We start from the raw sequence: 25,873 nt of genomic DNA, 5'->3' as shown, positions 1-25,873 counted from the left end.
CGGTGCGGGCCGGCGGGCGGGACGCGGGCGGAGGCGTGCGGCCCGGTCCGGCGGCCGCGGAGAGGGGCTCCGGGTCGCAGCCTGTCCTTTGCGGACCGTCTCACCCGACGTTTCCGGGTCTCGTCAGATGTGAATCCGATGGAGCATCCCGGGGAAGGCGAGCAGCCGCCGCAGCCGCAGCCGTGGGGGAGGCTTCTCCGCCTGGGCGCCGAGGAGGGCGAGCCGCATGTCCTCCTGAGGAAACCGGAGTGGACCATCGGGCGGAGGAGAGGTGCGGGGCGGGGACGGGGACCGGGCGGGGGCTGGGGACGGGAGCTGGGGACCGCCGGGGCCCCTGGGTGGGGCGCGCTCTGCTATCCAGTTTTTCCGGTGGGATGGGCTGTATCGTGAGCTCCCGTTTATGCCCTTGTGGGTGCGCCCAGTCGCTTCCGGGTGCTTCTGGCAGCTTGTTTAACGCTCGTGACAACTTCATGAAGGGGGTGCACCAATTTATCCCCTAGTCCGCCTTCTCACTCCCTTACCACACGGAGCCTCTTCTCCGACCTCAGTGGCGTGAAATTAGACATCGGTAAGAGAAGGGTCGCTGGAAAACTCACTGATACGTACACACTTCAGTAAAACTCTTAAACAACCAGTGGGTCAAAGAAGAACTCACAAGGGAAATTAGGAAATGCTCTAAGATAAATGAGAATGAAAGTAGAATCTACCAGGACTCATTATAGCGTTCACCTAAAGCAGTGCTTAGAGGGACATTGATAGCAGCAGGAAGCTACGTTTCAAGACTTCAGTCCCAGCTCCTGGAGCCACTCAAATGTTCGTCGCTTTAAAGAACCTGGGAAGCTGCAGTCATGCAGCTACTGAAGGTGCCCTCACCCTCCACACAGACACTCTTCCCGTCATTCTCGCCGCTTTCTGAAGCAGCTCTGGGCGTCCTCTTTCATGAGTGTCGTTACTTCACCCTCCATCATGACGACGCTCCATGTCACACGTCGCTTCTGGTACCGCAATTTCCTGTCAAATTAAAGCATTGCAGTGTGTCCGCAGGCACCTCATTCACCGGATCTGGCACCGTGAGACTAATGGCTCTTCCCCAAAGTCAAAATGATTCAGGACATCGAGGCAGCCACGAGGACGCCACTAAAGACACGAAAGAAGACGCCCAGAGCTGCTTCAGAAAGTGGCGAGAACGATGGGACACGTGTGTTCAAAGCCAGGGGGGTATTTTGAGGGGGATGAATGGCAATGTGTCTTCTACTGTAGTAAATTTATTTAAACATTCTCCGTATTAATCACATCCCATATATATTTTTTTCTGAAAATAAATGATCACTATGTTTTTAAAAAGAGAATGACAAAGATTACTGTTTAGAAGCGAATGTTTTGGTTTAATTTTACTCCTTATGATGCACCTGCACCTGTTTTCATTTTCAGGTGGTTTTTTGTTTTATTTTGGTTTGCTTTTTTGCTTTTTTGTGTGTGTTTTTTGGCAGTCTTTAAATCCCAATATCAAGTTAACTATTTTTTTTTTTTTTACAACTTTGAAAGTGTTCACATGTCATTAGGAACTTTTGAAAAATGAACTGATTGCCTTTAGTTGATGTAATAAGTTTGGCGAAGAGCTGAAGTCCTAGAGATAAAACTGCCTGGGTTTCCAACCTGGCATCACCACATAATTTGTTCTGGGTTAACAACTTACCTTTCAGTGTCTTTGTACCCACTTCAGAGAGTCACTGTGAAGATTAAATGAGGTCATCTGTGTGAAGTGCTTAGAAGGAGTGTGTTTTTATTTTAAGTGTGCTTTTCCAGGACCCATCATCAGCTCCAAGTCAAGCAGTTGTTTCAGTCTAGTTGTGGAGGGCGCAGCTCACAGTGGCCCACGTGGGGATTGAAACAGCAACCCTGGTGTTCTGAGCATCATGCTCCAACCAGCCGAGCTAACCAGACTCCCAATCTGCTTCTTAATAGAAGTCCTTTCAGTGAATGTATTAACCTTTCCAGCAAATTTAAAAGTTGTTGTCTTAGTCTGCTCAGGCTGCCATAACAAAATGCCACAGACCAGGAAAATTAAACAACAGAAATTTATTTCTCATAGTTCTGCAGTCTGGGAAGTCCAACACTAAGGTATCAGTCAGTTTGTTTCCCGATGAGAGCTGTCTTCCTGGCTTGCTGTGTTGTCACATGCTGGACAGAGGGAGCTCCGGTGCCTCTTCATGTTATAAGGGAGCCCTCTCAGATTAGGGCCCCACCCTAGTGATCTCATTAACCTTTACCACTCCTCACAGGCCCTATGTCTAAATACATTGGGGGTTGGGGATTCAACATACGGATTTTAGGGGTATGCAAACATTCCATAAGACTTGTAGAACTTCATTATATTTATTGTAAAACGATTACATACCTGCTAGATACAAGACATTATTTGGGGGGAAAGGGAGAGCCGAGTTGATGTGTGGGAAGGGAGATGAAGACCCCACTTTCCCAAAGAGCTCCCCATTCTTGGGGAGTGGCAGAAATGTGCACCAACCATGTTTAACCAGCTCAGTGACAAGCAGGGCAAAGCCAAGAACGTTAGACAAAGTATCTCATTTCCTAATTAGAATGCTGATGTTCTGGTGTAGAGAGGCCTGTTAAAACCCCCCCGATGACAGTGTGACAGGTGCAAGCTCTGGGTTTCGGGGAGACTGTCCTGGTTATTATGCACAGTGCACTGGGAAGATATCAGGTGAAAATGGCCGTGGATAAATGTAACAGCACTTCCCATAATGTGAGATGTTTGTAGATAAGACTTCTAGTACTTAACAGTTTACGGAGGCGTAGTTCACATATGGGAAAATTCACCCCCAAAGCTCTCAGTGAGCTTTGAGAAATGTAACCACCACAACAGATGTAAAGATGTAAAACTTCCCATCCCCCCAGAAAGTTCCCTTGTGGCCCTTTGGAGTCAGTCCCCTCCCCACCACCCCATCTCCTAGCAGCCAGCGATGTGAGTTCTGTCCCTGTGCTTCTTTCTGCCTTTTCCAGAGTGTCACCTAAGTGGACTCACAGTACTCTGCCACAGCCTTGTGTGTCTGGCATAATGCTTTTGAGATTCAGCCTTTGCTGTCGCATGGATCAGTAGTTTGTTCTTTCTGTTGCTGAGTAGTAGTCCATCATTTAGATGTACCACTGTTTATTAATTCACTACCATTCATGGACACGTGCATTGCTTCCAACTTGTGCTTATTAAAAATAAAGCTACTAAAACCTTTGTTAGTAGCTGTAGTATATGAACCTATTATAAGCAGATTAGTGATTAGATATTGAAAACCTCCTGAAAGCTTTTATTCTTTTTATTTAAGGAGAGAACAAAGTATTTGAGAATTTTCTCCTTGCATTTAATGAAGATATGACTATATTTACATATAAGTGGATCTCCCCCTTCTGTTTTAAATTTTTGTAAACATGTAAGTGCCTATGATGATTTGCTCAGGCATATATTCTGACTTTGTTATTGCTTCAATTTTGTATGATTCGTGAACCCTTAGGTTACACAGAGAAGAAATTGTAGACTAAGTTAAGATACTGGAGAACTACATAACCAAACCTCTTAGTTTTTTTTAAGGTCTATAATATTTATTAGCCCAGTTGCATATGTATGTGTATTGTAAATTTGTCACCAAGACGCTGTTGACATGTAGCTGCAGATGTTGGGGTATCTTCTAGCATTACCCAGGAATCAGACATGGTCCCTGTCCCTTTACTTTGGATTAACACTTAAGTCCTTTTAAAAACTTTCTTTGTACCTTGTTTGATTACGTGTTGTCTCCTTAAGTACGTCCAACGTGGGTCACAAGCTTTGGTTAAGCAAAGGGCAGTATTGTTCACAGTACCCAGTCATATCCAGCGTGTCCCCCTCTCTGTTTTAGGTTGTGATCTTTCATTCCCTGGCAATAAGCTGGTCTCTGGAGATCACTGTAAAATTACAGTGGATGAAAAATCTGGTCAGGTGTCGCTGGAAGATACCAGGTAAGCTGTTTCTGACTTCTTTTCTGTTTCCTTCTGTAGCTGCAGGAACCTGGCTTGACGCCAGTGGCTGCGGAGAAGAAACGAGGGTTGGTCTTCTGTAAGGCAGTAGTTGGTGGGGTCCTCAAGGTATCAGGAAGTGTACTTTGTGGTCTTCAAGATGGGACACTCAGTGACGTGGGTATCTGTGACCCTTCTCAACTGTATTCAAATTAGAGCAAAAGTATCTCAAAACTTAATAGACAGTGATAAATTTTTGATTCTTGCAAACCTACCTAAGTTAGACTTCTTTCACCCAAATCAAAAATATCTTTCCTTTTTATTCTACATCAAAAGTAGTATGTAACAGTGAAAAGCTTTCCAAAGTCCCACTCACGCATTAAAAGTGCATATGTATTTATTTTGTATTAATGAGGTTTTACTACTGAGGTATACTGTTATATCTGCTTGTCTCACTTTTAACGTCTGCCAAGTAATCGACATGTCAGTACATCTAAATTATCTCATCTTTTGCATGATTATTATGTAATAACTTGTCAGCTTCTTTAATGATGGAAATTTATTATTTTAACTTTTCTCATAAATGACACTGTGGTGACTGTCCGCCCAAACCCTGGGTATTCGCATCTGATTATTTTCTTGTGATAAATTTGTAGGAAGGAGTGCTGTGTCCGAATGTGTCTGTTTGACACCTGGTACAAGGTACAAATGGCAGGTGGCCATCCGTCAGCATGTTGAGAGTGAGCCTTTCCCAGTGGATGATTATTTTGTGAAGGTCAGGCGCTACGAGATTCCTTGGTAACTAACTGTGTTAGGGCCTGAAGACTAGGAATTCGGTTTCACCCAGAGGCACTGGTGCTGCCTTCCTTCCTCTTGGGACAGGAACAGGTGGGGTCCTTCGTCTCCCACCCTCCTGTGTCTCGTCCTGGCTTTCCTGCACTAGCTGTGATAACATTAGCTTCCTATGGCTCTTGTGACAAATTCCTACAAACTTCTGTGACCTTACGGTACAGGAGGTGAAAGGTTCAGCTCAGGTGTGACTGGACTAGAATCAGGGTGTCGGCAAGGTTGGCTCCTCCTGAGGCTGGAGGGGACCCATTCCTGGCCTTTTCCAGCTTCAAGGGCTCAGCATTCCTCAGTAAGGTGGCTGGAGGGAAGCGGTGTCCCAGACATAAGGACCCGGTCAGAGTGAGTGGTGAGTGCAGGGAGACCCTGATGCCTGCCCGAGAGCAGGCGAAGTCCTGGAGAGTGTACACAGCAGAGGGGACACCATGTCGTCCGGGAGAGTGGGAGGGTGGCTCTGAGCAGAGGCCCTGGCCCTTGTGGCTGTGCCGCTGGCTCCGAACGTGAAGCTTTACTTGGACACAGCCACAGCCCATCCGTGGCATGCTGTCTGGCAACTTGCCCGTGACAATGGTCGGATGGGCCCCGTGGGACCATTTCGCCTGAACTGTGTACTGTCTGGCTTGCGGTGTGCCCTTTTTTGCTGACTTCCTGTCCGATTTCCACTCGGAATAATGTCTGCAGTCCCTCCTCCCATCTGATCGGGTCCCTGCCTGTCCCTGCCACCCCTGCCTCTCCCACCAGCCTCGTGGTCCCTGACTGACTGGAGGGACCTCCCACAGGCAGGCCTCGCGTCTTCCGGCTGATGGCCCACAGTAGCAGGGGTCAGTGCTCATGGAGGGAGGGGCAGGCCTGGGGGCCAGGCGAAGCACAGAAGCCAGAGAGAAGCCGGGCGCCAAAGCCAGACGCCAAAGCACGGAGCTGCTGGCGCACGTCCGGATGGCAACTGGAGGACGCTGTGGTGGCGCAGCAGCAGTGGTTAAAGCCCTTGGTCTGGCTGGTTTCCAGTTGGGCCGCCAGTGCGGGGGCAGCAGGCAGACTTTTCCTGCGTAGCGCTGGAGGGGCACTAGTGTGTGTGGTCCCGGAAGTGCTTGCATTGTTCCTGTCAGTGTTTTGCTCTTTTCAAGGTTGTGATTTTTTATTGATGTATAATCTACATTCCATATCCGATTAGTTTCAGGTGTATGTCACCATGATGTGATATTTGTATGCACTACGAAGGATCCCCATGATAAATCTGTCACCGTCTGTCCCCATGCAAACTTGTCACAGTATTAATGCCTGCATTCCCTATACTATACATGACACCCCCGTGACTTGTTTATTTTATTACTGGGAATCTGTGCTTCTTAATCCCGTTCACCTATGTCACCCTTCCCCACCCCTCCCTAGTCTGGTTTCCTGTGTCTGGGAGTCCATTTCTGTTTTGTTGGTTTTCTTTTTTGGATTCTACATATAAGTGAAATCATACACTTTCTCTGTCTGGCTTATCTCATTAGCATAGTGTCCTCTAGGTCTCTCCGTGTTGTCGCAAGTGGCAAGATTTCATTCTTTTTATGGCTGAGTAATACTCCATTGTGTATATGAACCACCTCTTCTTTATCCGATCATCTCCTGACGGGCCCTTGGGTCTCCCACATCTTGGTCATTGTAAATAGTGCTGCAGTGAACATGGGGGTGCAGATATCAAACGTGGTCATAGGGAACTATTGTCCCAGTGGTGGTAGAAAGAGAAAATGTTTAGTATATGTGCTGCCGAAGTGAGCACTACAGAGAAAATTTTTTTTTTAATTTATTGGGGTGATAGTTGTTAGTAAAATTACATAGATTTCAGGTGTACAATTCTGTATTACATCGTCTATAAATCCCATTGTGTGTTCACCACCCAGAGTCCGTTCTCCTTCCATCACCATATATTTGATCCCCCTTACCCTCATCTACCACCCCTCAAGAAAATTTTTAACTCCAGGTTTTTAGTGGCATGAACTGCACTTTTGTTGTCTCTACAGCACCAATGGTACAGTCATTAACAAGCTGAAGGTTGTTAAGAAGCAGACCTGCCTTTTACAGACCGGGGACGTCATCTACTTGGTGTACAGGAAGAGCGAGCCAGAGCACAGTAAGTGGCAGGACTTACTGGGGAGGACACGCGTGGTGGACAGCGGAGGTCCTGTGCACAGCATTGCGAGGCAGACGCTGCCTGTGGGGCTGCTGTGGTAGCAGCCTTCCCTTTGCTGCTCGTGTGGATTCTTGGTGTGAGTCGTGTCTGTTGAAAAATGAGTGTTGACCTTGCAGTCTGAGCCCAGCCATTCTTCAGAAACACCACCGTGGTCGTGAGCCATGCATCTCAAAGTGGCCGCCAAGGAGAAGGGGTTGGGGCTGGGTGAGATTGCATAGAAGAGATCTGAGTTGTGGGGAGGAACGCCTAGAATAGGGAACTGGAGGCCACCGATGGGTCTGCTTTTGGAGACTTTGCAGGAGACAGCAGAGGTTAGACTGGATTCCAGTAGGGCTTTTCCAACTCTGAGCATCTGTCTGGGTTTGTGGAAGAAGAATGACATAGGACAAGGAGAGTTAGGAGAGTCTTTTGAAGGTTACCCCGAATCCGGAAAAGGGGGCAGATGTTCTCAAGGTTTCTGAAGCACAATGAAAGCCAGTCCCTGGCCACAGAGGGGTCTCATGTCGCTCCCAGTAGTTTGAAAGGACAGAAAGACGTGGGTTATTCACCCAGCCGTGCTTTGCTTTCCCTTGTTCTGCCTTCTGACTCCAGACCGTGTTTCCTGGGGCTTATTTATTCTAAAATTGGTTAAGGTGTCTTGGATCATTTGTTTAAAAATCCCTTAAACTGGTGAATGATGTTAGTCACCGATGGTCCAAACAGTCAAGACCAGAGCAGCTGTGAAGTGACTGGAGGGGAGAGCGGAGATGAGCTGGCTCGGCTCGTCGGCCGACCCCGCTCTCATAGGCTCGTTGCCTTCCAGATGTGGCGTACCTCTACGAGTCTTTAAACGAGAAGCGAGGCACGGCACAAGACTCCTCCGGTGAGTGGGGTTACAGCTGCACCTCGGGGGCGCAGGTGCACATCGGGGCTGCCCATCCTTCCGAGGACAGCCTTGCGGTCTGGGATGTGCTGCCGGGCGCCGCGGAGCTCCACCCAAGCCCCGACCCTGCTCCTTCTGTGATCACAGAAGCTAATAAAGAAAACGTGTTCCACGTGACCAAAGCTACCTCAGGTGCAGGGCGAGGTGACGATCCCCAGACCCTGCTATCGTCACCCAGCACTCAGGCATGCTTTGAGGAACCACAGCCATCAACATCCATGTCAGACCTCTTCCCCTCAGCCTCTACCTCTTCCACGGAGCCCGCTGTGCAGCCAGCGCCTCCCTCCAGCACCGGTGAGCTGGGGACCTCAACTTGGGGGTGGAGGGGGTTAGCTGCGTTGCTGTTGTTCACTGGTCTTGACCTATGTTGTTACAGAGACAGATAAGCCACTCGGGAATCCAGAGATTGCATCAGGCTTCAGGCTGTCAGTAGTAGGGTTTCTGTAGTAGTAAACCTTCTTGTTCCATCCCCAAGAGAAATGCTGAAGGTCAGAGTCTATAGGCCCATAGTAGTCATTTTTTATGTTTTTAAAAAAAATTTTTTTATATAAATTTTATTGGTGAATACTGGGGGACAGTGTGTTTTTCCAGGGCCCATCAGCTCCAAGTCATCCTTCAGTCTAGTTGTGGAGGGCGCAGCTCACTGGCCCATGTGGGAATCGAACCAGAAACCCTGTTGTTCAGAGCTCATGCTCTAACTGACTAAGCCATCTGGCTGCCCCTTTTTACGGTTTTATAGGATATAATTCACATGCCATAAAAATCACCTGTGTCTGTGGATCTGCCTGTTCTGGACATTTCATAAAAGTGGGATCACACCATACGTGGCCTTTTGTGTCTGGCACCTTTCACTCAGCATCATGTTTTCAAGACTCATCTACTGTAGCATATTACTTACATCAGTTTACATATGTTGTCCTCACAACATGAACTCTTTACCTCTCCCTCGTACCCAGAAACAACGCATACTGTTCAGCCACAGAATGCTGTGGGCATTTCCACGTCATGTTGTCACAACACAATACGTGTGCGTGTTTCCTAAGTCGGATCACACTGTACATGTGTTTTTGGTTTACTTTCTTAGCTATTCTTCTGTATTTTCATCCATATTATCTTTAGAATTACATTTTCAAGTTGAAAAAAATGCTTTTTGAGATTATGATTTGGGAAGAATTGATATTTTTACAATACCCAGGAAAAATTGTGTTTTTCTCTATTTATTAAACTCTCTGATGTTCTTCAGTACAGTTTTATAGCCTCCTTCACCTAGTTTGGGGATGATTCTCATTTATCCCCAGCATGCTTGCTTTCTCATCCTTACATCATAGACCAGTCTGCACGTTTTGTATGGATTAGAGACCCTCTTCAATCTCAGTGAGTGTGTTTCGATTTGAGACACAAAACCTGGCTCCCAGAACAAAGCACAGAGCTACACAGCCCAGCACTGGCTTGTCAGCTCACCTTCCCTAGACACTTTCTGTCCCTCGCACATGCCTCCTTGTCCTCTTGCTTTTTGTCTTGTGGCTGCAAGATGGCTACCAGAGCTCCAGCCATCACAGCCACATTCAGAGGTAGGAACCAGCAGAGCCTCTGTGAAAGGGACCTTTGTTTCCCGTGGCTCTATCAGCTGCTCAGCAGCAGCAAAGAAATCTCTCCGAGAGGACTCCTCCATTTCATCGGCCAGTCGGCTGTGCTGCTACACAACAGTCCTTATTTTTGTGTCTGTTCTGGTGGGGTTTGGGGAGAGAGGCACAGGAAATGCAGGGATTTAATATGGCTTCTTGAGATGGCAAGTCCTCTTCCATACTGTTTGTACCTACTTCCATTGTTGTGAATTTGGTTTTGTGCCTGCTCATGCTGTCACTCGTTTGTAACACAGGCAGCACCATGGCTCCTATTTGTCGGCCTTTAGGCTTTGTAGCACCCTGCAGCTTCCCTCCCCAGAGTTCCCTTCGCCCCGCTTACTCAGCCACACGCTACAGGCAGCACTCGTCACTCTTCCCAGATCCACGACCCGCTGCTAGCTGAAGAATTACACTCTGATGTACTCTTGTGACTTCAGGGCACCCATGAGCAGCTTCTTAAGCTTGTTAGCAATGCTGCCTTGCAGAAAAGGCTGTGGCCGTAAACGTGCCCTCTGCTCCCCCAGCACAGCGATGGGCGTGAACACATTTAGGAGCTCCAAACTGTGTGAAGGAGTGTTTCTGGTAGCACGTTTCTCTGAAAACGTGGTGTCTTCTGCTCCTGTACCTGGTGTGAATCGGGAGGCTCTCCCCTTCGAGGTGGGTGGGTCCAAACTTCTCCTGCTTGTCTCCCTCACAGCCTCCGGAGGTGCTGGTGTCTCCCCAAAAGGGTCCGGTCCACCTGTGGTGAGGGATGAAATCTCCAGCGTTCCTGCAGCTCTCCTGGACACACAGGGAGCACCTTCTCCTCCGTCAGAACTGCAGGAGCGGGAGGACTCGGAGCCGGCTCAGAAGAGAATGAGAGGAGGTCAGAGCCCCGGGCTCCCTGTGCCCTTGGTCGTGTCCTGCATCGCAGCTCTGTCCTGAAGCAGCCAGTTCTTGAGAATGTCTTGTCTCTCTAGTGGTAGTTTGAACCTCACACTCAAGGTGTTTAGAGAAAGAACCATGCTTTAAAAGACAAGGTTAGGAGATGGTAAAGCGTATTTGGAATGTCGTGATAGGACAGTAGCTGTGTGGCAGACCAGAGAGCAGCCTGAGGGGGGCAGGCGTGGTGAGAAGGCTTCAGGAGGGGGCCTGAGGGTGGTTTATCTGATGCATCAAGTGGGAAGTTGATTGGCTTAAGGAGGGTGTGGAAAGAATCAGCAATAGGTCTGTAAAACACAAGCAAGTATAAAAGTGAAGCCATTTTTAATGCCAGCAAAAATGCGAAGTTGTATAGGGAAGAAAACTTAAGAGTCTACTGTTTGGCTCAGCAGTGAACACTTAAGCATAGTAATGTAAATACGATTCACTGAGCCGACAGTTGGGTGACATACAGTAAATCAGGAAGGGGCTCGGGACAAGAGCCTCCTGCACCCAAACAGACGTCAGGCAATGATGTCTGAAATCAACCTAAACATCGCGTCACAGTTTCAAAACATGGGATCCACACCAAGAGGAACAGCTAAGATACGAAAGTGGCTTCTTCAAAGGAGGGAGACTGACAGTGAGGAGAGGCTGGGCAGAGGCTGCTGCTTTTCGTTCTTTTGAGGAGTCTTAGACTCTCGAACTGTGTGCAAGTCTTTCTTGAATTAAAAATAAAAATCTGTGATTAGCAATGCCTGAGCACTACAGAAAAAGCACCAGCAGAAGAAAAGAAAAATTTAAAGCTCCTGGGAACATCTGAGAGTCTATACTTTCCTGCACTTCCCTGTGTATTCGAGTCATGATTTTTGTTTGCTTAAACATAAATGGTGTTATACACAAGTTGTGTTTGACAGCTGGCGTGTGTCTCTTAGCCATGTCTCCTGAACGCCTCTTAATGTCATTAACCACTCTTCTAAAACAAAGCTCGGCGCACTGGAATACGAGACCTATCATGGGCCTTGAAAATGCGAGCACTGACCAGGACTTCTGTCTGCAGGTTAAAACGTTCCTGAAACAAAAGGACCAAGCATCTGTTTCTCCTTGGCAGTGATAGTCAGAATGCGTCCCTTTCTCTTGCAGACAGGGAGCCCAACCCAAACCTGTGTTTGTTGGTCACAGACCAGTGTGACACCCACCCTGCCCTCGAGGATGCCCGAGCTGCGGCCGTGAAGCCGGACAAGATGGAGGAGACACTCACGTGCATCATCTGCCAGGACCTGCTGCACGACTGTGTGAGGTGCGCACACCGCAGGTGGCCACGGGCTCCGCAGGTGCTCGTCCCATGGGGGGCTGCCGTGGAGAAGCGGGCTTTCGGGTCATGTTTGGGGTTGCATCCGCTGACGGTACTGTTGCCATTTTACTTGAACAGTTAACAAGCCAAAAACCTGGCCCCGGTGACCGAGGCTATAGAGAGCCCACAAAACTGGTATGGTGATAGCTGTGGCTGGCACGGTCGTGTCTGACCTCAGTGGCCCGGTCCACTGCAGACATGAGGAAATGTGTGGTTAACAGAATGCAGGTCCCAGGAGGGGCCTAGGGAGAATGTCCTTGCTTTTCTGCAGGAAGAGTTAGAGCCTGTCTGGCTTTCGGCCTCAGTGCAGACGTTCGTGCACTCTGTCTCAGTTCCTCATATTCCTGACATCAAAGTGCGCTCTCTGTGCCTCCCACACACAATTGCCACATGGCCTCTGGTTTCCTTTGATTGACAAGGACTGAGTTAGTCGTTCAGGTCCACCAGGGGACGCAAGCGCAGCCAGCAGTGGCTCCACGCAGACGTCCAGATTCCCTGCCCTGCTGAGGACAGGGCTTGGGCGGGTGGTTTGCTCTTGTGTCTCGTTACGACCCCTCAGCCTGAGCAAGGCCATGTCCTCCCGGGGAGAAGCAGCGTGGCCCGGAGCGCAGGTGCCCTGGGTGTCCCTGGGTCTGGGGCCACTGTGCCGCAGGCGCGTGTGGCCCCGTGCAGCCCTGCGCTTGGCCCCCAGCCTGCAGCCCTGCTTGCACACCTTCTGCGCGGCCTGCTACTCGGGCTGGATGGAGCGCTCCTCGCTGTGTCCCACCTGCCGCTGCCCGGTGGAGCGCATCTGTAAGAACCACATCCTCAACAACCTGGTGGAGGCCTACCTGCTCCAGCACCCAGGCAAGTGGGCCACCGCCTGTCCCCTGGGCCTACCTCCTGTCCCCCGGGGCTGCTACTTGTTCCCCCTGGGCCCGCCGCCTGTCCTCCGGAGCTGTTGCCTGTCCCTTGGGGCCTGCCACGTGTCCCCCCGGGCCCACCATACGTCTCCCGGGCCTGCCACCTGTCCCCCAGGGCTGTTGCCTGTCCCCCATGCCTGCCACATATCCCTGTCCCCCAGCCCGGCTGCCTGTCTCCTGGGCCACCTGCCAGCAAAGCTGTGTGCTTTCCTTCCAGACAAGAGCCGCAGCGAGGAAGACGTGCGGGGCATGGCCGCCAGGAACAAGATCACGCAGGACATGCTGCAGCCCCGGGTCCGGCGGTCTTTCTCTGATGAGGAGGGCAGTTCGGAGGACCTGCTGGCACTGTCGGATGTGGACAGCGAGTCCTCGGACGTCAGGTAAGCCTGTGCCGCCATCAGCTGCCTGGGTCTGCCACTTGTCCGGTGACCAGGCAGTCCTGTAGCGCAGGGGATGTTTCTCATGTGTCGGGGGCTTGTGGAAAGGCTGGTCACCCGGCTCAGACGGGGCGGTCCTGGGAGACCTTGCTATATCTACGTAGAATGTTGCTGGCTCCTGACTCACAGGGCAAGGCCACGGCATTTAAAAGAAAAAAAACTCCCAAATGCATCTGTCATAAAACTTAGCAATTAGCGGTCAGCAAAAACCCAAAATAACTTCAGTGCAAACATTATGTTGTGGACCCATCTGGCCATTCATACGTGTGTCACACGCGCTTCCTTTTTACCAAAGTAGGTTGTGATATGCTTAGAAATGAATACTTTATGAAGGTGGGACTCTGCTACCTGTATGACTTTGTATTTTTCCGATGTTTTGAATTCAGAAACAATGCTGCGTTGGTAGTTTGTGCTTGTGTCCAGTTGTTTCCTGGAGATGAGCACATGGGTGTGGGCAGTCAGGTCAGAGCGAGCGGGGGACGCTCCACAGGACTCCTGACGTCTGTGTCATGGGTGCCCATCAGCACGACCCCACAGGTGGCACTCCCTACCAGTGAGGCTGAGAGCGTCTTCTCTCGGTTTTTTATTTTTCTAGTCAGGTCCTACCTGCTCTTGCCTCAGTGGCTCCTGCCATTAGTGGCAGGCTCAGGATGGCGTGCTCTGACTGAGATGAGGGTCGAGTCCCTGTAGGTCTTCCCCATGGGTTCTCTGTACCTATGCAGGGTTTGAAAGCTCAGCTCAAGTGCACCGGGCTTCTGCTGGCCACCGTGGAAGCTCCCTGCGGACGGCCTTGTCCACCCGCAGTCAGTGCATTTCGCTCTGATTTTTACAATGTGGACATTTCCTGGGTGGCCTGGTGACCGTCCTGAGTGCCCTAGGGGAGCTGAGTGTGCCTCTGGATGTAGGTCACAGCTCACCCAGCGTCAGACCTGAGAGAGCATGTCCTGCCCAGTGTGGGGACTGAGCAGCTGCACCCCTGGGAATGTCATGGCAAAGCGAGGGTGGGCAAAAGACGTTTTAGGACCCCAGGAGCAGCTAAGGGGGTGAGGGCGCTGGAGGCCATACAGGAAGGGGGAGCCTGGGGACGGCAGAGAGCAGAGCCCTCTGTTTCGGGGTGAGCACCAACCGGGTACCAGGCAAGGCCATACCATCATTCCCCTTTACACACACCGGGCAACAGCATATGATCCAGAGCTGAGACGTGAAGTGGGACCGAGGTGCCCGAGTGGAGAAGGCACCGGCAGGCTCGGCGACCTGGCCCTGTTTCGTCATCAGGGTGGGGCCATTGTCACCACCCACGTCGCTCCTCCATGTTCTGGGTCTGTGTGTGCTTTGCTTGCAGCCAGCCGTACATCGTGTGCAGACAGTGTCCCGAGTACCGAAGACAGGCTGGGCAGCCCCTCCCCTGCTCAGGGCCCGGCAGTGCGCAGGGGGCACCGCAGGCCTCCGGGGACACACCGTCGGCACCTGCCGGCGTCACAGCAGGTAAGACGGCCGCACCTTCCATGCTGTCCCTCGGCTGTGACCACTCGGGCTGCGACTAGCCTTTCTGCTGGCTTCTGTCTGCTGTCCTGTCGCCTGCCTCAAGCAGTCTCCCCACCTCTTGTAGCTCGTTGCTCCTCCTAATCTGTCTTGGGCTAAGAGGCCAGACAGTCACCTTGTCCACCTGTGGGCCACTGTCCTGGACACCTGAGATTCTGTCTTGATTCTAACATCCAATCCCTACAGCCCACTGCTTCAGGCAGTTGCTGTCCCCGGCGGTGCTTGCCAAACCAAAATGACCATTCCACATAGGCGCCTCCAGTGAGACCAGCCTCTTCGCAGTGATGGCCTTGGTGTTCCCAGAGCCATCCTGAGTGTTATCTGCCCCCTGCCTGTGTGCAGTGGCCAGGTCCCCAGCTGCCATAAAGAGAGGGAAACTGGACCTGTGGAATCTGTGGTTCGTAGCCCACAAGGGCCCAGCCTCTTAGCCACTGTTGGCCAAAGCCCACCACAAGGCCTCCGACCCAGGATCATGACCCAGAGCCACCGACGCTGTGCCTGGGTCTCCATGTAGGCCGCATGGACAGGGATGGCCAGGGCATGGCTTCGGCACCTCCTGACCCTGCCACTCACCAGAGGGGCTCCGTGGTTTGCAGAGTGCAGGCGCAAGTCCCCCTTGGGACGGGGCCTGGAGCAAGTGTGGGCGCTCAGACTCTCCATATGGGTGCGGAGCTGCAGGGCTGGGCCCCACGGACACAGCTTCCGGGATGGGCCATACAGTGTTGCCCTCCAGACCTGTATTGTTTTATGCTGTGTGCTCAGTGGCCCACCCTTCTTTTAGAGGAAGTGGGGGGAAATCTTGACGTGATCTTGGAAATCTAGCTACAACCACGGAACCAAAAGATAACTGGGTTTTTTTTCATTCTAATTAAACTCCTTCATTTTGATGGCTGCCTGTCAACTGGCTGTTTGGGACACTGGTCTGAATTCTCCCTGGGTGCTCTTGTGGGTCTGTCTACCGTCGTGTGCCCTTTCTAGCTGCCCCCAGAAGTGGGCTGATCGGCTCTTCGGGCCTGTGTCCCGACTCCCCGGCTGAGTGTTGTCTGTTCTGCAGCCCAGGACTACGTGTGCAGCCTGCAGGGAAGCCATGTCACATGTACCTGCTGCTTCCAGCCCATGCCTGACCGGAGGGCCGAGCGCGAGCAGGACCCCTGCATCGCCCCCCAGCAGTGTGAGTGAGGGCGTGTGTGCCGCCAACGCCTGCCGCCCCACCACAGGGCCCCATGTGTCCTTGCAGGCTTGGGGTTTGAAGTCTCCTTGACTCGTGTGTGGGGTGCGTAGTAAGGATGTGGCTGTTTTCCATCTGTATGGTCAGTGTCCCCATGTGGCCATGCTCTGTCACCATCTCTCCCAGCACCTGACGAGGCCAACCCCGCCATGCCCAGGGTTTCTATACATGGTGCTGCTCCTTCTGAGGCCACATCTCATGTCTGTCCCCACATCAGGGCCACAGTAGTTCTGTGTGTCACTTTAAATCTAGTAGGTGAACTGTGATGCCTTGACTTATCGTGTGGGGATGCTGTTAAAGGCAAGCTTGTCACTTAGTGGCCACTCGCATAGATTCCTCACCAAGTGGCCTGCCTGACGTGTGTGCTCTGTGCCCACAGGTGCTGTGTGCCTGCAGCCCTTCTGCCACCTGTACTGGGGATGCACCCGGACAGGCTGCCTCGGCTGCCTCGCCCCTTTCTGTGGTAATGCCGGCCCTTCCGCCAAGTCTCTTGGGTGGTGACGGGGTGGCATGGCGTGTGTGCCCGAGCAGGGGGACGCCCCTGATGGTCTCCACCAAGTAGCTACCTTTTCCCGCCATGTTGCTTAAGTGAGCCATTCTCAGTGTCAGTACGTGTTAGCTCACACCCCCGGTGACTGAGTTCAGAGTCAGGAGGGTTTATTATTTATGTGCGAGGAACACCACCAGCAAAAGGCTGTCTGGCTACCGCAGTCAGACTGGTGACCCCATGCCAGGCGCTGAGGACACTCAGACAGCTGGCCATATCGGGAGGGAGTGGCATGCAGGTCATTATCCTTGCTCTCAGTTTTAAAGTATATTTGTCTTGGAATCTCTTACCCGTTCTGGATTCTATAATGGAGGAAATTTGGTTATCGTAACTGTCGGGTGAACGACACTTTCGTAAGATTTCCATTGAACGGTAATGCCACTTCCCTCCATCCCGACAGAACTCAACCTGGGCGACAGGTGTCTGGATGGCGTGCTCAGCAACAACAACTACGAGTCCGACATCCTGAAGGTACCGGCCCCTCACGCGGGCGAGTCAGGCTGGGGCCCAGAGAGGCCTCCGGAACCTTCCCACTTAGCTCAGGGCCTCTGCGTCTCTGACTCGAGCTGCCGCTGATTGGCAGCTCCCTCTGGGTGTGTGTCTGTTTCCCATATTCCAAAAACTAGGTGTTCCCTTTGTACCCCTCAGCTGTGAGTCCACGGATTGCTTCCCAGGGCTGCAGCCCTGCTCACCCCACGCAGAGGGTATCTGGTGGGGCGGGGGCACTGCGCCTAGAGGGCGCGGGGCTTCTCTCTGGCTGTTCTTCCTGACTGCCTCCTGCACACATTTCAGTAAGCTGGCCGGCTCTTAGAATATTCCAGTATATTTAACTACACATTAGTCTCGTGCCAAAAATTTTGCTTTTGCCCCACACACGGCACCGCACACACACTGCTGAACCCTCTGCGCCTGCTCAGGTGCCCACTTCCTTGTAGTTGGCACAGGGCAGGGTGGGGGCCAAGGAGCTCCCTGTATCTGAGGGCAGAGCAGAGCCAGACCGTGGCTTCCTGTCGTGTGGTCCTGGGCCTGTCGCTGCCCTGTGGCTGCTCCGGCCAAGGCTAGGCATGTCACACCCCCGATGGGTCCGCCCTCTAGAGAGTATGTGACTCCACGGTAACGTGCTGAAGCCAGCCTGCCTGTTGAGGCTCCCAAGAAGCATGTGGACAAGAACCCTTGGCTCTGGTCTGGATGTGACCATGTCGGCCTGGGCGTCCTGGTCCGTGTGCCTGTGCGGCCATCCTAGGCCATGATCTCAGAAGAGCCCCCCCAAAGGCATGCAACGCCAGTCCTTAGCTGCCCCACCAAACACCTGCCACGTCTAGGGCCGAGGGCCTTTCATGAACCATTTATCTCTCTTGCTCTTGTCTCCCCATCACAGAATTACCTGGCAGCCCGGGGTTTGACATGGAAGAACATGCTGACCGAAAGCCTCGGGGCCCTGCAGAGGGGCGTGTTCCTGCTGTCTGGTGAGCTCGGGGCCTCAGTTTCCCCTGGAACCCGGTGCCTTTGCTGCTGTTAGGAGCAAACCAGCAGGCCACCCCCGGGCAGTGCCACCATCTGCTCTCCCGCACTCAAGTTTCGGCCTCTGCCCACACTGACAGACACAGACAGAAAAGTCCCAGTACATTGGGATTTTTGTGCAAGTTGGCTTTGAGTCCGTGGTATACATTCCAGGATCTTTTCTACCATAGGGGAGGGGAGGGAGGGCACAGCCAGAGAGGTGTTGGCCCCACCACCTGTCAGCGCTGAAATCCTAGGGCAGGTTGTTCCCAAATCCTCAGGGACCTCTGCCTGTCATTCGGCATGTTGGTGACTCCTGGAGGCTTGTCCCTTCTCCCAGGGACACTCAGTGCATTGTGTTGTGATTTCTGTCACAGAGGGAGGCTGTAGAAAAAATCAAGTGATTTATTTTCTGACACATAAATTATTAGAAAAGACGAGAGGTTTGCTGGGAATTGCAGGCTGTTGCTGTTTTGGGAACACACTCCAGGGAGAACCTTGGGTGTTCTCTGCTGGGACAGCTCTGTGTAGTTGCCTCAATCAGTCAGCTGGGTCTTAACCCCCTCAACTTTTTCATAGCTTACTGTTTTTATAAGATTGACGTTGTTCTCAAAGGAAATGGAAGTGGCACAGCGAAGGATGGAGGATAAAGTAAAATCATCAGAAATCCTACCATCGAAAAATTGACCCAGTGCTAATATTTTCAGGAGCACCCCTCTAAGCACATTTTTCATAAATAAAATCCTAACACATGTGCAGTTTCATAACTATTCACTCAACAGTATGTCTGGGACCCTTTCTAGGCCAAGAAAGATGTGTACCTTGATAGTGAATTGTTACACAGTATTCTAACATAGTTTGCTTACCCAGTTCGTTACTAAGAGTATTTAGGTTATTTCCACTTCTCACGATCTGAAACTGCACTGCACCTGTTGTTTGTGCAGCTTCGTAGATGTGAAAACTTGTCCTCTTAAGATAGATAAATAAATAGGGTTGTTGGACAGTGGTTCGCACAGTTGACACAAGCACAGTTGAGACTTTGTCGCATTAACTGTCCCTGGGGAGGTGCCTGGGGGTTTGAGGGCCTGTGTCCCCCAGAGCCTGTCTCCCCACACTTGCCTTTCAGGTCTTGCAAATATGAAAGAGGCCAACAGTGGTATGTTGTTGTTTCCTCTGCTGGTCCGTGATTATTAACAGAATCGGAGATATTCTTGTTTAATGCATCATATGCTTGACGGGACTTTGGCCCATATTTATGTCAGGTTATTTGGATTTGGGGGTAGGGATCTGTGTGACATCTTTGTCACTTAGGGCCCAGCAAGCTGTCATTTATGTTGCTTTGTTTCATTAGTATCTCACATTCGTTGTGTTCCCATTGTGATGTTTAATTGTAGGTAGTCAGATTTATAGATCCTTTCTTCTGCACATTTAGTTCTCAGGGCATACTCAGAAATGGTTCAAGTGAAAAATAATAGTCATTCCTCTTAGTACTTTTTTCAACTTTTTTTTTAAAAGATTTTATTGGGGAAGAGGAACAGGACTTTATTGGGGAACAGTGTGTACTTCCAGGACTTTTTTCCAAGTCAAGTTGTTGTCCTTTCAGTCTTAGTTGTGGAGCGTGCCATTCAGCTTCAAGTTGTCCTTTCAGTCTTAGTTGTGGAGGGCGCAGCTCAGCTCCAGGTCCAGTTGCCGTTGCTAGTTGCAGTGGGCACAGCCCACCATCCCTTGCGGGAGTCGAGGAATCGAACTGGCAACCTTGTGGTTGAGAGCCTGTGCTCCAACCAACTGAGCTGAGCCATCTGGGAGGCAGCTCAGCTCAAGGTGCCATGTTCAATCTTAGTTGCAGGGTGCGGAGCCCACCATCTCTTGCGGGACTCGAGGAATTGAACTGGCAACCTTGTGGTTGAGAGCCCACTGGCCCATGTGGGAATCGAACCAGCAGCCTTCGGAGTTAGGAGCATGGAGCTCTAACTGCCTGAGCCACCGGGCCGGCCCCACTTTTTTCAATTTTTAAAAAATATTTAAATTTTTTAACCAAGTGGAATTATTTTGCTGTAAGGAAATAAGTTGGTATCTAGATTGGTTGTGTCCTTGTTTTACAAACGTCCAGCCCATTGTCTGTACCCCATTTATGGATCAGTGTGTTAGTTCCCCACTTATTTGCAAAGCCACGTCTGTTCTGCCATTCTGGAAACACGACTGGCCATGCCCATGTGAGGCTGTGTCCCTTTCAGATTACAGAGTCACGGGGAACACCGTGCTGTGTTACTGCTGCGGCCTGCGAAGCTTCCGAGAACTGACCTACCAGTATCGGCAGAACATTCCTGCCTCCGAGTTGCCAGGTGAGGAACCCAGCTCACCGCTGTTTGATCTGGCTTCTACACACCCTCCTACAGAGCTCTCTGGGCCTGGGCTCCGTGTTCTTTGCAAATGTCTGCTTCAGCCTGGTGAAACCCAGCCGATGGCTGCCTCAGGGCCATGCCATGGCTTCTGCCATATACCTGGTGCGAGCTCAGGCCCTGGGTCTGCCTGCCTGCCTGCCTGCCTGCCTGCCATGGGCTTCTCAAACAAGACGCACAAAGAATCCCAGAGACAACTAGAGTAATCTCATTTCCTAAACTGGGGTTTTAGTTCAATACTTGTTTCCCTGTCCTGCCATCTAGGAACAGTCGAGGGACTAGTTAAAAGTGTGACAAAATGCTGTGCGTTTCTACTGCAGTCTCTCTTTGTGTCTCAATTCACTGAGCTGTTAGTATGTATGACGTATGTCCCTGACACACGTATGATGTTTTTCTCCTCCCAGTGGCTGTGACGTCCCGTCCTGACTGCTACTGGGGCCGCAACTGCCGCACCCAGGTGAAGGCCCACCACGCAATGTGAGTGAGACGTGCCGTGGGCTGGGGGCATGTGCCAGCGCAGGTCCTCGCGTCTGGGCAGGGGCTGGAGCAGTCCCACAGAAAGGAAGACCCTCCTCTTCCTGAGAGCTAGGTGACTTAACTGTTTTGCCAAGCTGACATCTCAGATGTTAGCAGTATTCGTGAACTAGACAGCCACCTGCTTACAGCTGTGTACCGCTGTGGTTCCTGTTTCTGTGGGGTCACATGATACACACACAAGTGTCGTCAGGTAGAAGTTCTGCTCCCTGTCACCTCATTTTGTGAAACATTTGCATGGAAATGTTCCCACCTCTGTGTCCCCAGAGCACAGCCCTCATCCCCAATGACGACATCAGCGCTTTCCAGATCGGTGGCCGTGGTCACTGAGAAACTCCTCCCCAGCCACTGGCGGTGTGCTGTGAGCAGGTGTCTGACCGCTGTAACGGTCACTCCCCCGCTCCCCGGGGAGCTCCCAGGGGCGTAGTCACGGGATGTCCACACTGCATGTGGTCGTCACAGGAATCAGCTCACCTCCCTTTTAAGCTGTGGCCGAGGTAGTCGTACAGTCAGTCATGTGGAGTGAGGCTGTATGAGGTGACTGGTCCCCAGTCGACTAGCTGTGGTTCATATGGAAGTACACTTGACCCTCGAATAACGCAGGTGTGAGCTGCATGGGTCAGTGGAAAATACCCGAGCACGAGTGGGCCGCGCAGTTCACATGCGTTGTCCAAGGGGCAGCCGTCACGAGAGCAGTCTCAGTGCAGGAGACATGCTGAGCTCAGGAAAAGGTGCAGCCCTCGGAGGCTTGAATGACGCTGGACTGAAACCCTTGCTTTGTGCATCCACACTTCTGTTCGACAAGATTTCACTAGAAACGGCGGTGCTTCCTTCATAAAAACCCGGGAAACACAGCAATGGCATCGCCTTCTTCCTCTGCAGAGGCCGTGCTCCTGCTAGACAGGAAGGGGGCAGTGCTGTCCCCCCACATACACATGCATCACCCTGTGGTGGCCACTGGTGCCATGGAGATGCCAAGGATGCACAGCTTCCAGTCTCGTCTCTAAGGAAATTACCTACAATGTTCACTTCTGTTTTAAACTTTAAAAGGGGAGAAGGAGGCCTTTGGGGTGAGCATCTGTGGTGGTGCTAAGCGGGGGCCGCTGTAAGCCCCACCGGCGATTCCTGTGTAGACCGCCCCGTGTGCCCTCTCGAACTTCACCTGTCTGAGTGCTTCTTGGAGGTTCTCTGTGTAATGTGACTGTTTTCTCCCTGCAGGAAATTCAATCATATCTGTGAACAGACGCGGTTCAAGAACTAAGCACTGGGAAGCTCCAACACGGCCTGGGAGTACAGGAGTCACTGACAGCGTGTCAGGAAACACCGAATCTTACCGTTTTCAGGGCATTTTACAGTCCCCCTCGGGATGCTGGGGGCGTCTGTGCCTGGCACTCTGCTGGGATTGTTTTCTCTTGGGAAGCATACACGACCACCCTCTGAGCTGGGGGCCAGCCGAGGCCATCGGCCCATTGAGGCGATGACAGCAGGTTTGCTGTGTGTACCTTTCCCAGCACTGTGGCTAAAGCGAAAGTCTTTCTTCAAGAAGAGTTTGTCAGAAACGTGTTGTTTGAGGAAAAGCAGCCAACGCTCAGCCTGCAGCGGTACGGTGCCCTGCTGCCGAAAGCCACGACGTCTTCTGTATTTTTATTTTAATAGGTTTGGTGCTTAACTCCTAATGAGATTTAAATACCACAAACTGTAGCACAAATAATATAATTCATACTTTACAAATTGATAAAAATTGGGGATAGTATGGTATTTGAAAGAATAAACATGTTCCTGTTTATTAAAACAAATCATGAGGTGTCCAGAACTGCCAGCCCTGGACCCCAGCATTGAGTGCGCGGCCCCCCAGGTGTGTGAGTTGGCTCACCACCACCCCGAGCACAGCACTGGTCCCTGCTGCCCCTCCATCAGCACAGCTGCAGGCCCCACCCAGCTGTCCCTGTGTCCTTTACTCCTCCCCTGGGTGGCCAGGGTGCCAGGTGCATGTCAGCCCTGGTGACCCCAGCCCACTGGAGCAGCCCCTTCCTGCCGAGAGCATGAGGGCTTTTGCTTCCACCAGTCCTTGATCTTTCCTCCTGCGTTGGGTTTGCCATGCCATCTGGAATAATACTTGAAATTTTGTGTTTTGTAAAAGAAAAAAATGTTTTTTATTTTTCGTGAAAAGCACCTGTTATGTTTGTTTGCAAAATTGTAACTTTTTTGCTTCTCAGGAATACAGTTTTCAACTGTTGACTTGCTCTTGATACAGACTCTGAGAAGCAGCACCCTGTCTGCGGACGAAGGCCTCCTACCTGCGCGCTAATAAACACACCGTGTCTGTTTCTCTCCCCTGCATGTTTGTTCATGTGTCGGCTGTGATGTGCCCCCTCCCACCACGGGGACAGGTGGCTGCAAATATCACTAGTCAGTACGTACTAAGGAGCGTGCCACCCAGCTGGCCCTTGGGAGCACATGACCTGGGCGTGGGTCCCAGGTCTGAACACAGTTGAAAAGGCACAGGACCTCTTGGATCTGCCAACCAAGGGAGCCACAGCTTTGTGTCTAAGCCCCAGGCTCAGCTTGTGCAGGAGTGAGGCTGCCCCTCTGCACGTTAGGACAGTGGCTCATCACCCCCTCCCCAAAAGTAAGAAGAAAGACCCGTCTCTTGGAGGATGTCTCAGCTTTCTTTGCCTAGGTTTGAACAGAAAATGTGGCTTTCCTTGGGCTGTGCCGGATCCGCCTGCTGCGCCCTCCTTGCGGGCCAACTCCCTGGGACCTGGGTTCCCATTGCTATGAGTGCAGGCTAAGAAAACACCTTGTTGGCTGTAACCCTGGGGTGAAGCCTTGGGACCAGGGTGGTGTTCTCCAGAACCACTGTTTTACAGAGCTGGACAGGTGTGCACCCCACAATGTTTTTATGACCCTCTGTACTTGTTTCTCAGGCCCCTCCCAGCCCACAGGTGTGTCAGAGCCCTGCCCGCACCTGCAGTGCAGGCTGCCTGTGGGGCATGTGGCTGGCTTGTGCAGAGGGAACTGCATGCTTGTCTCTGGTTTCTCGGGCCCAGCCCTGGAGCAGGTTCAGCTGCATCCCACAGCCTCTCTCAGCCCGTCCCCAGCCCAAGTCCCACTTGGGTTCCCAGTGCCACATGCTGTGTTATTTCTCTGTTGCAAGTGTGTGCTCTTGCTTCAAATACCCTCCTTTCTATTCTATCCTTTGAGAAATCAGCAAAAGTGAGTGTAGCAGGGGTAAGTACAGACCTAAAGTGGAGAGACATACCATGTTCATGAATGAAAAAAACAGTAAAGATGTCAGTTCTCCCCAAATTGATCTATAGTTTTATGGGGATAAAGAAAGGATTTTGTAGACAGACAAGTTTATTCTAAAAATTATATGGAAGGGCATGGGCCCCAGCATAGCTAAAGTAATCAGGAAAAAGGATAAAGTGGGAGGAATCACCTACCAGATATTACAGCTTTCTGCAAAGCTACTGTGTGAGGTTGTCGTGTTGGCAGAGGGATAGACTTGGCGATCATGGAACAGAGAACCCGGAAACTCCCACACAAGCAGCCAATAATCCATTTTGACAAATGTGCAAAAGCAACTTAATGGAGGAAGGATAGTCTTATTCAGTAAAAGGTGCTGGAACAATTTGGTATCTAGGCAACGAAGGAAAAAAAGCCGCCTAAACCTCAATACTAATGCCAACTTTCTGTGTGTGTGTGTGTGGGGGGGGGGTTGAAAAGGTAAAACGTTACCATGGTTCCAAAGCAGGAGTCAGTTGCATTGGCAGCTGAGAGATAAATAAGGACTACCGCATTGGGAGATCGGGGGTTTGGGGTGCGTAGGGGCCTCGGCGTCCCACCTCCGCGCCGCCGGGACGCCCACCCCGCCTTTCCTAACCACGCCTCCAACGGGCCCGTGGCAGGGAGAGTGGCCACGCCCACAACCTGGCAAATTGGGCGAGGCGGGGGCCAGAGCCCTGGACACTCCACTTCCGGCGGAAGCTCAACTGTCCGGCTTCCTCTCGGAGTTGGTCCTACAAGTCAGGAAGCGGCGCTTCTAAACGGGAAGGCGCCGCAAACTCACTTTCTGAAATCCTCCTCGGGCCAGTTGTGAGGGGGCTCCATCCCGGCCCTGCGGCCGGAGCAGCCCCTGCCCCAGGGCGGCTGCTGGCGAGAAGAGGACGTTCTCTCTTTCGGAACGGAAGTAGCGCACACAGGCTGTTTCCGGGGGGCCGGAGGCCGTCGTCGCGCCGTTCCCCGCCCCGCCTCTCGCGCGGCCACGTCTCCGCTGAGCAGCCGAGCCGGGCCGCTGCCGCGGTTTCCTCAGCGCCGGGGTGAGGGTCGCGGAAGCTCCCCGACCGGGACTCCGGCCGGAGAGCGCGCTGGGCTGCCCTGAGACCACGGCGCGGTCGGGGCGAAGGCCGGGAGGCGGGCGAGGGGCGGCGGGGCCTGGGCGGGCCCCGAGGGCCGGCGGCGACGCCCCGCACTGGTCGCGCTCCTCACCGTTGGTAGCTCGAGGCCTGGAAGCCGGCTTGTGCAGGTGTTAGCGAACCTGGCTTCGTAAATGTCCTTGCATTCGAGTCCTCCGAACGCTGTCTGCGCGTGACGGGGCTTGATTTGTTCCAAAGGCGCCCGCAGCTGCTGTTGGAGCTGCGTAGGGACCGCCGGGCCGCGCAGGAGCCGTTTTGCACAACTCCTGTCAAGATGACAAGCGTGACGTGGTGTCGCGTGGTCAGTGTGAAGCCAGGTTTAAAGAATCCGTGTGGCTTTTTGCGTCTCCCTCCTGGACTGCATCTCGTTTCCGGCTGCTTAGAGGGGTTTCTCCGGTGCAGTGACACTGTCCAGAGGCAGTGGGCCAGGCATTGTCCCTGGTGCGAAGCAGGTGAACAGCTCAGGCTTCATTCAACAAACGTTTGTTGCCAGTCAGTCGTGCGACGGGCGCTGTCATTGTAGGCCCTGAAACACAAGGCG

General features: G+C 52.0%; 2 protein-coding genes across 7 annotated transcripts in view; both read left to right on the top strand.

The window, feature by feature from the left end:
• CHFR (checkpoint with forkhead and ring finger domains) lies at nt 1-23,252 on the top strand. Of its 2 annotated transcripts, XM_019748731.2 has the most exons (18): nt 1-271; nt 3,906-4,005; nt 6,855-6,964; nt 7,827-7,886; nt 8,034-8,240; nt 10,269-10,436; nt 11,615-11,771; nt 12,517-12,671; nt 12,945-13,107; nt 14,507-14,649; nt 15,761-15,877; nt 16,314-16,397; nt 16,882-16,952; nt 17,860-17,947; nt 19,108-19,137; nt 20,216-20,323; nt 20,785-20,857; nt 22,133-23,252. In XM_019748731.2, the coding sequence occupies exons 1-18, from the start codon at nt 139-141 to the stop codon at nt 22,173-22,175; spliced, it is 2,010 nt and encodes a 669-aa protein (XP_019604290.2). In that variant the 5' UTR covers nt 1-138; the 3' UTR covers nt 22,176-23,252. The 2 variants fall into 2 exon arrangements, with proteins under 2 accessions (XP_019604290.2, XP_019604291.2); XM_019748732.2 differs by lacking the exon at nt 19,108-19,137 and having other exon boundaries at nt 139-271.
• Nucleotides 23,253-24,915: 1,663 nt separating this feature from the next.
• Nucleotides 24,916-25,873, top strand: part of GOLGA3 (golgin A3) — a 36,264-nt gene continuing 35,306 nt past the window's right edge. For 4 of the 5 annotated variants that reach the window (XM_074321232.1, XM_019748770.2, XM_019748771.2 and 1 more), the window contains exon 1: nt 24,916-25,236. The gene's annotated coding sequence lies outside the window, so the exon portion shown is untranslated. Of the gene's footprint in view, nt 25,237-25,261; nt 25,785-25,873 lie in introns of those variants that run through there. The other variant, XM_019748769.2, reaches the window with a different exon arrangement.

This window comes from Rhinolophus sinicus, linkage group LG16 (genome assembly GCF_036562045.2).
Source record: "Rhinolophus sinicus isolate RSC01 linkage group LG16, ASM3656204v1, whole genome shotgun sequence".
Taxonomy (NCBI): domain Eukaryota; kingdom Metazoa; phylum Chordata; class Mammalia; order Chiroptera; family Rhinolophidae; genus Rhinolophus; species Rhinolophus sinicus.
Note: the sequence above shows the minus strand (reverse complement) of the source record. Positions and strands in the feature narration are given on the sequence as shown.

What these genes read in the sequence shown, in the direction of transcription:
- CHFR (XM_019748731.2), top strand. Translation starts at nt 139, where the DNA reads ATGGAGCATCCCGGGGAAGGCGAGCAGCCGCCGCAGCCGCAGCCGTGG. An exon ending in GAAGAGCGAGCCAGAGCACA is followed by an intron (nt 6,965 to 7,826) that starts GTAAGTGGCAGG and finishes GTTGCCTTCCAG; the next exon opens with ATGTGGCGTACCTCTACGAG. An exon ending in GTGAAGGCCCACCACGCAAT is followed by an intron (nt 20,858 to 22,132) that starts GTGAGTGAGACG and finishes TTCTCCCTGCAG; the next exon opens with GAAATTCAATCATATCTGTG.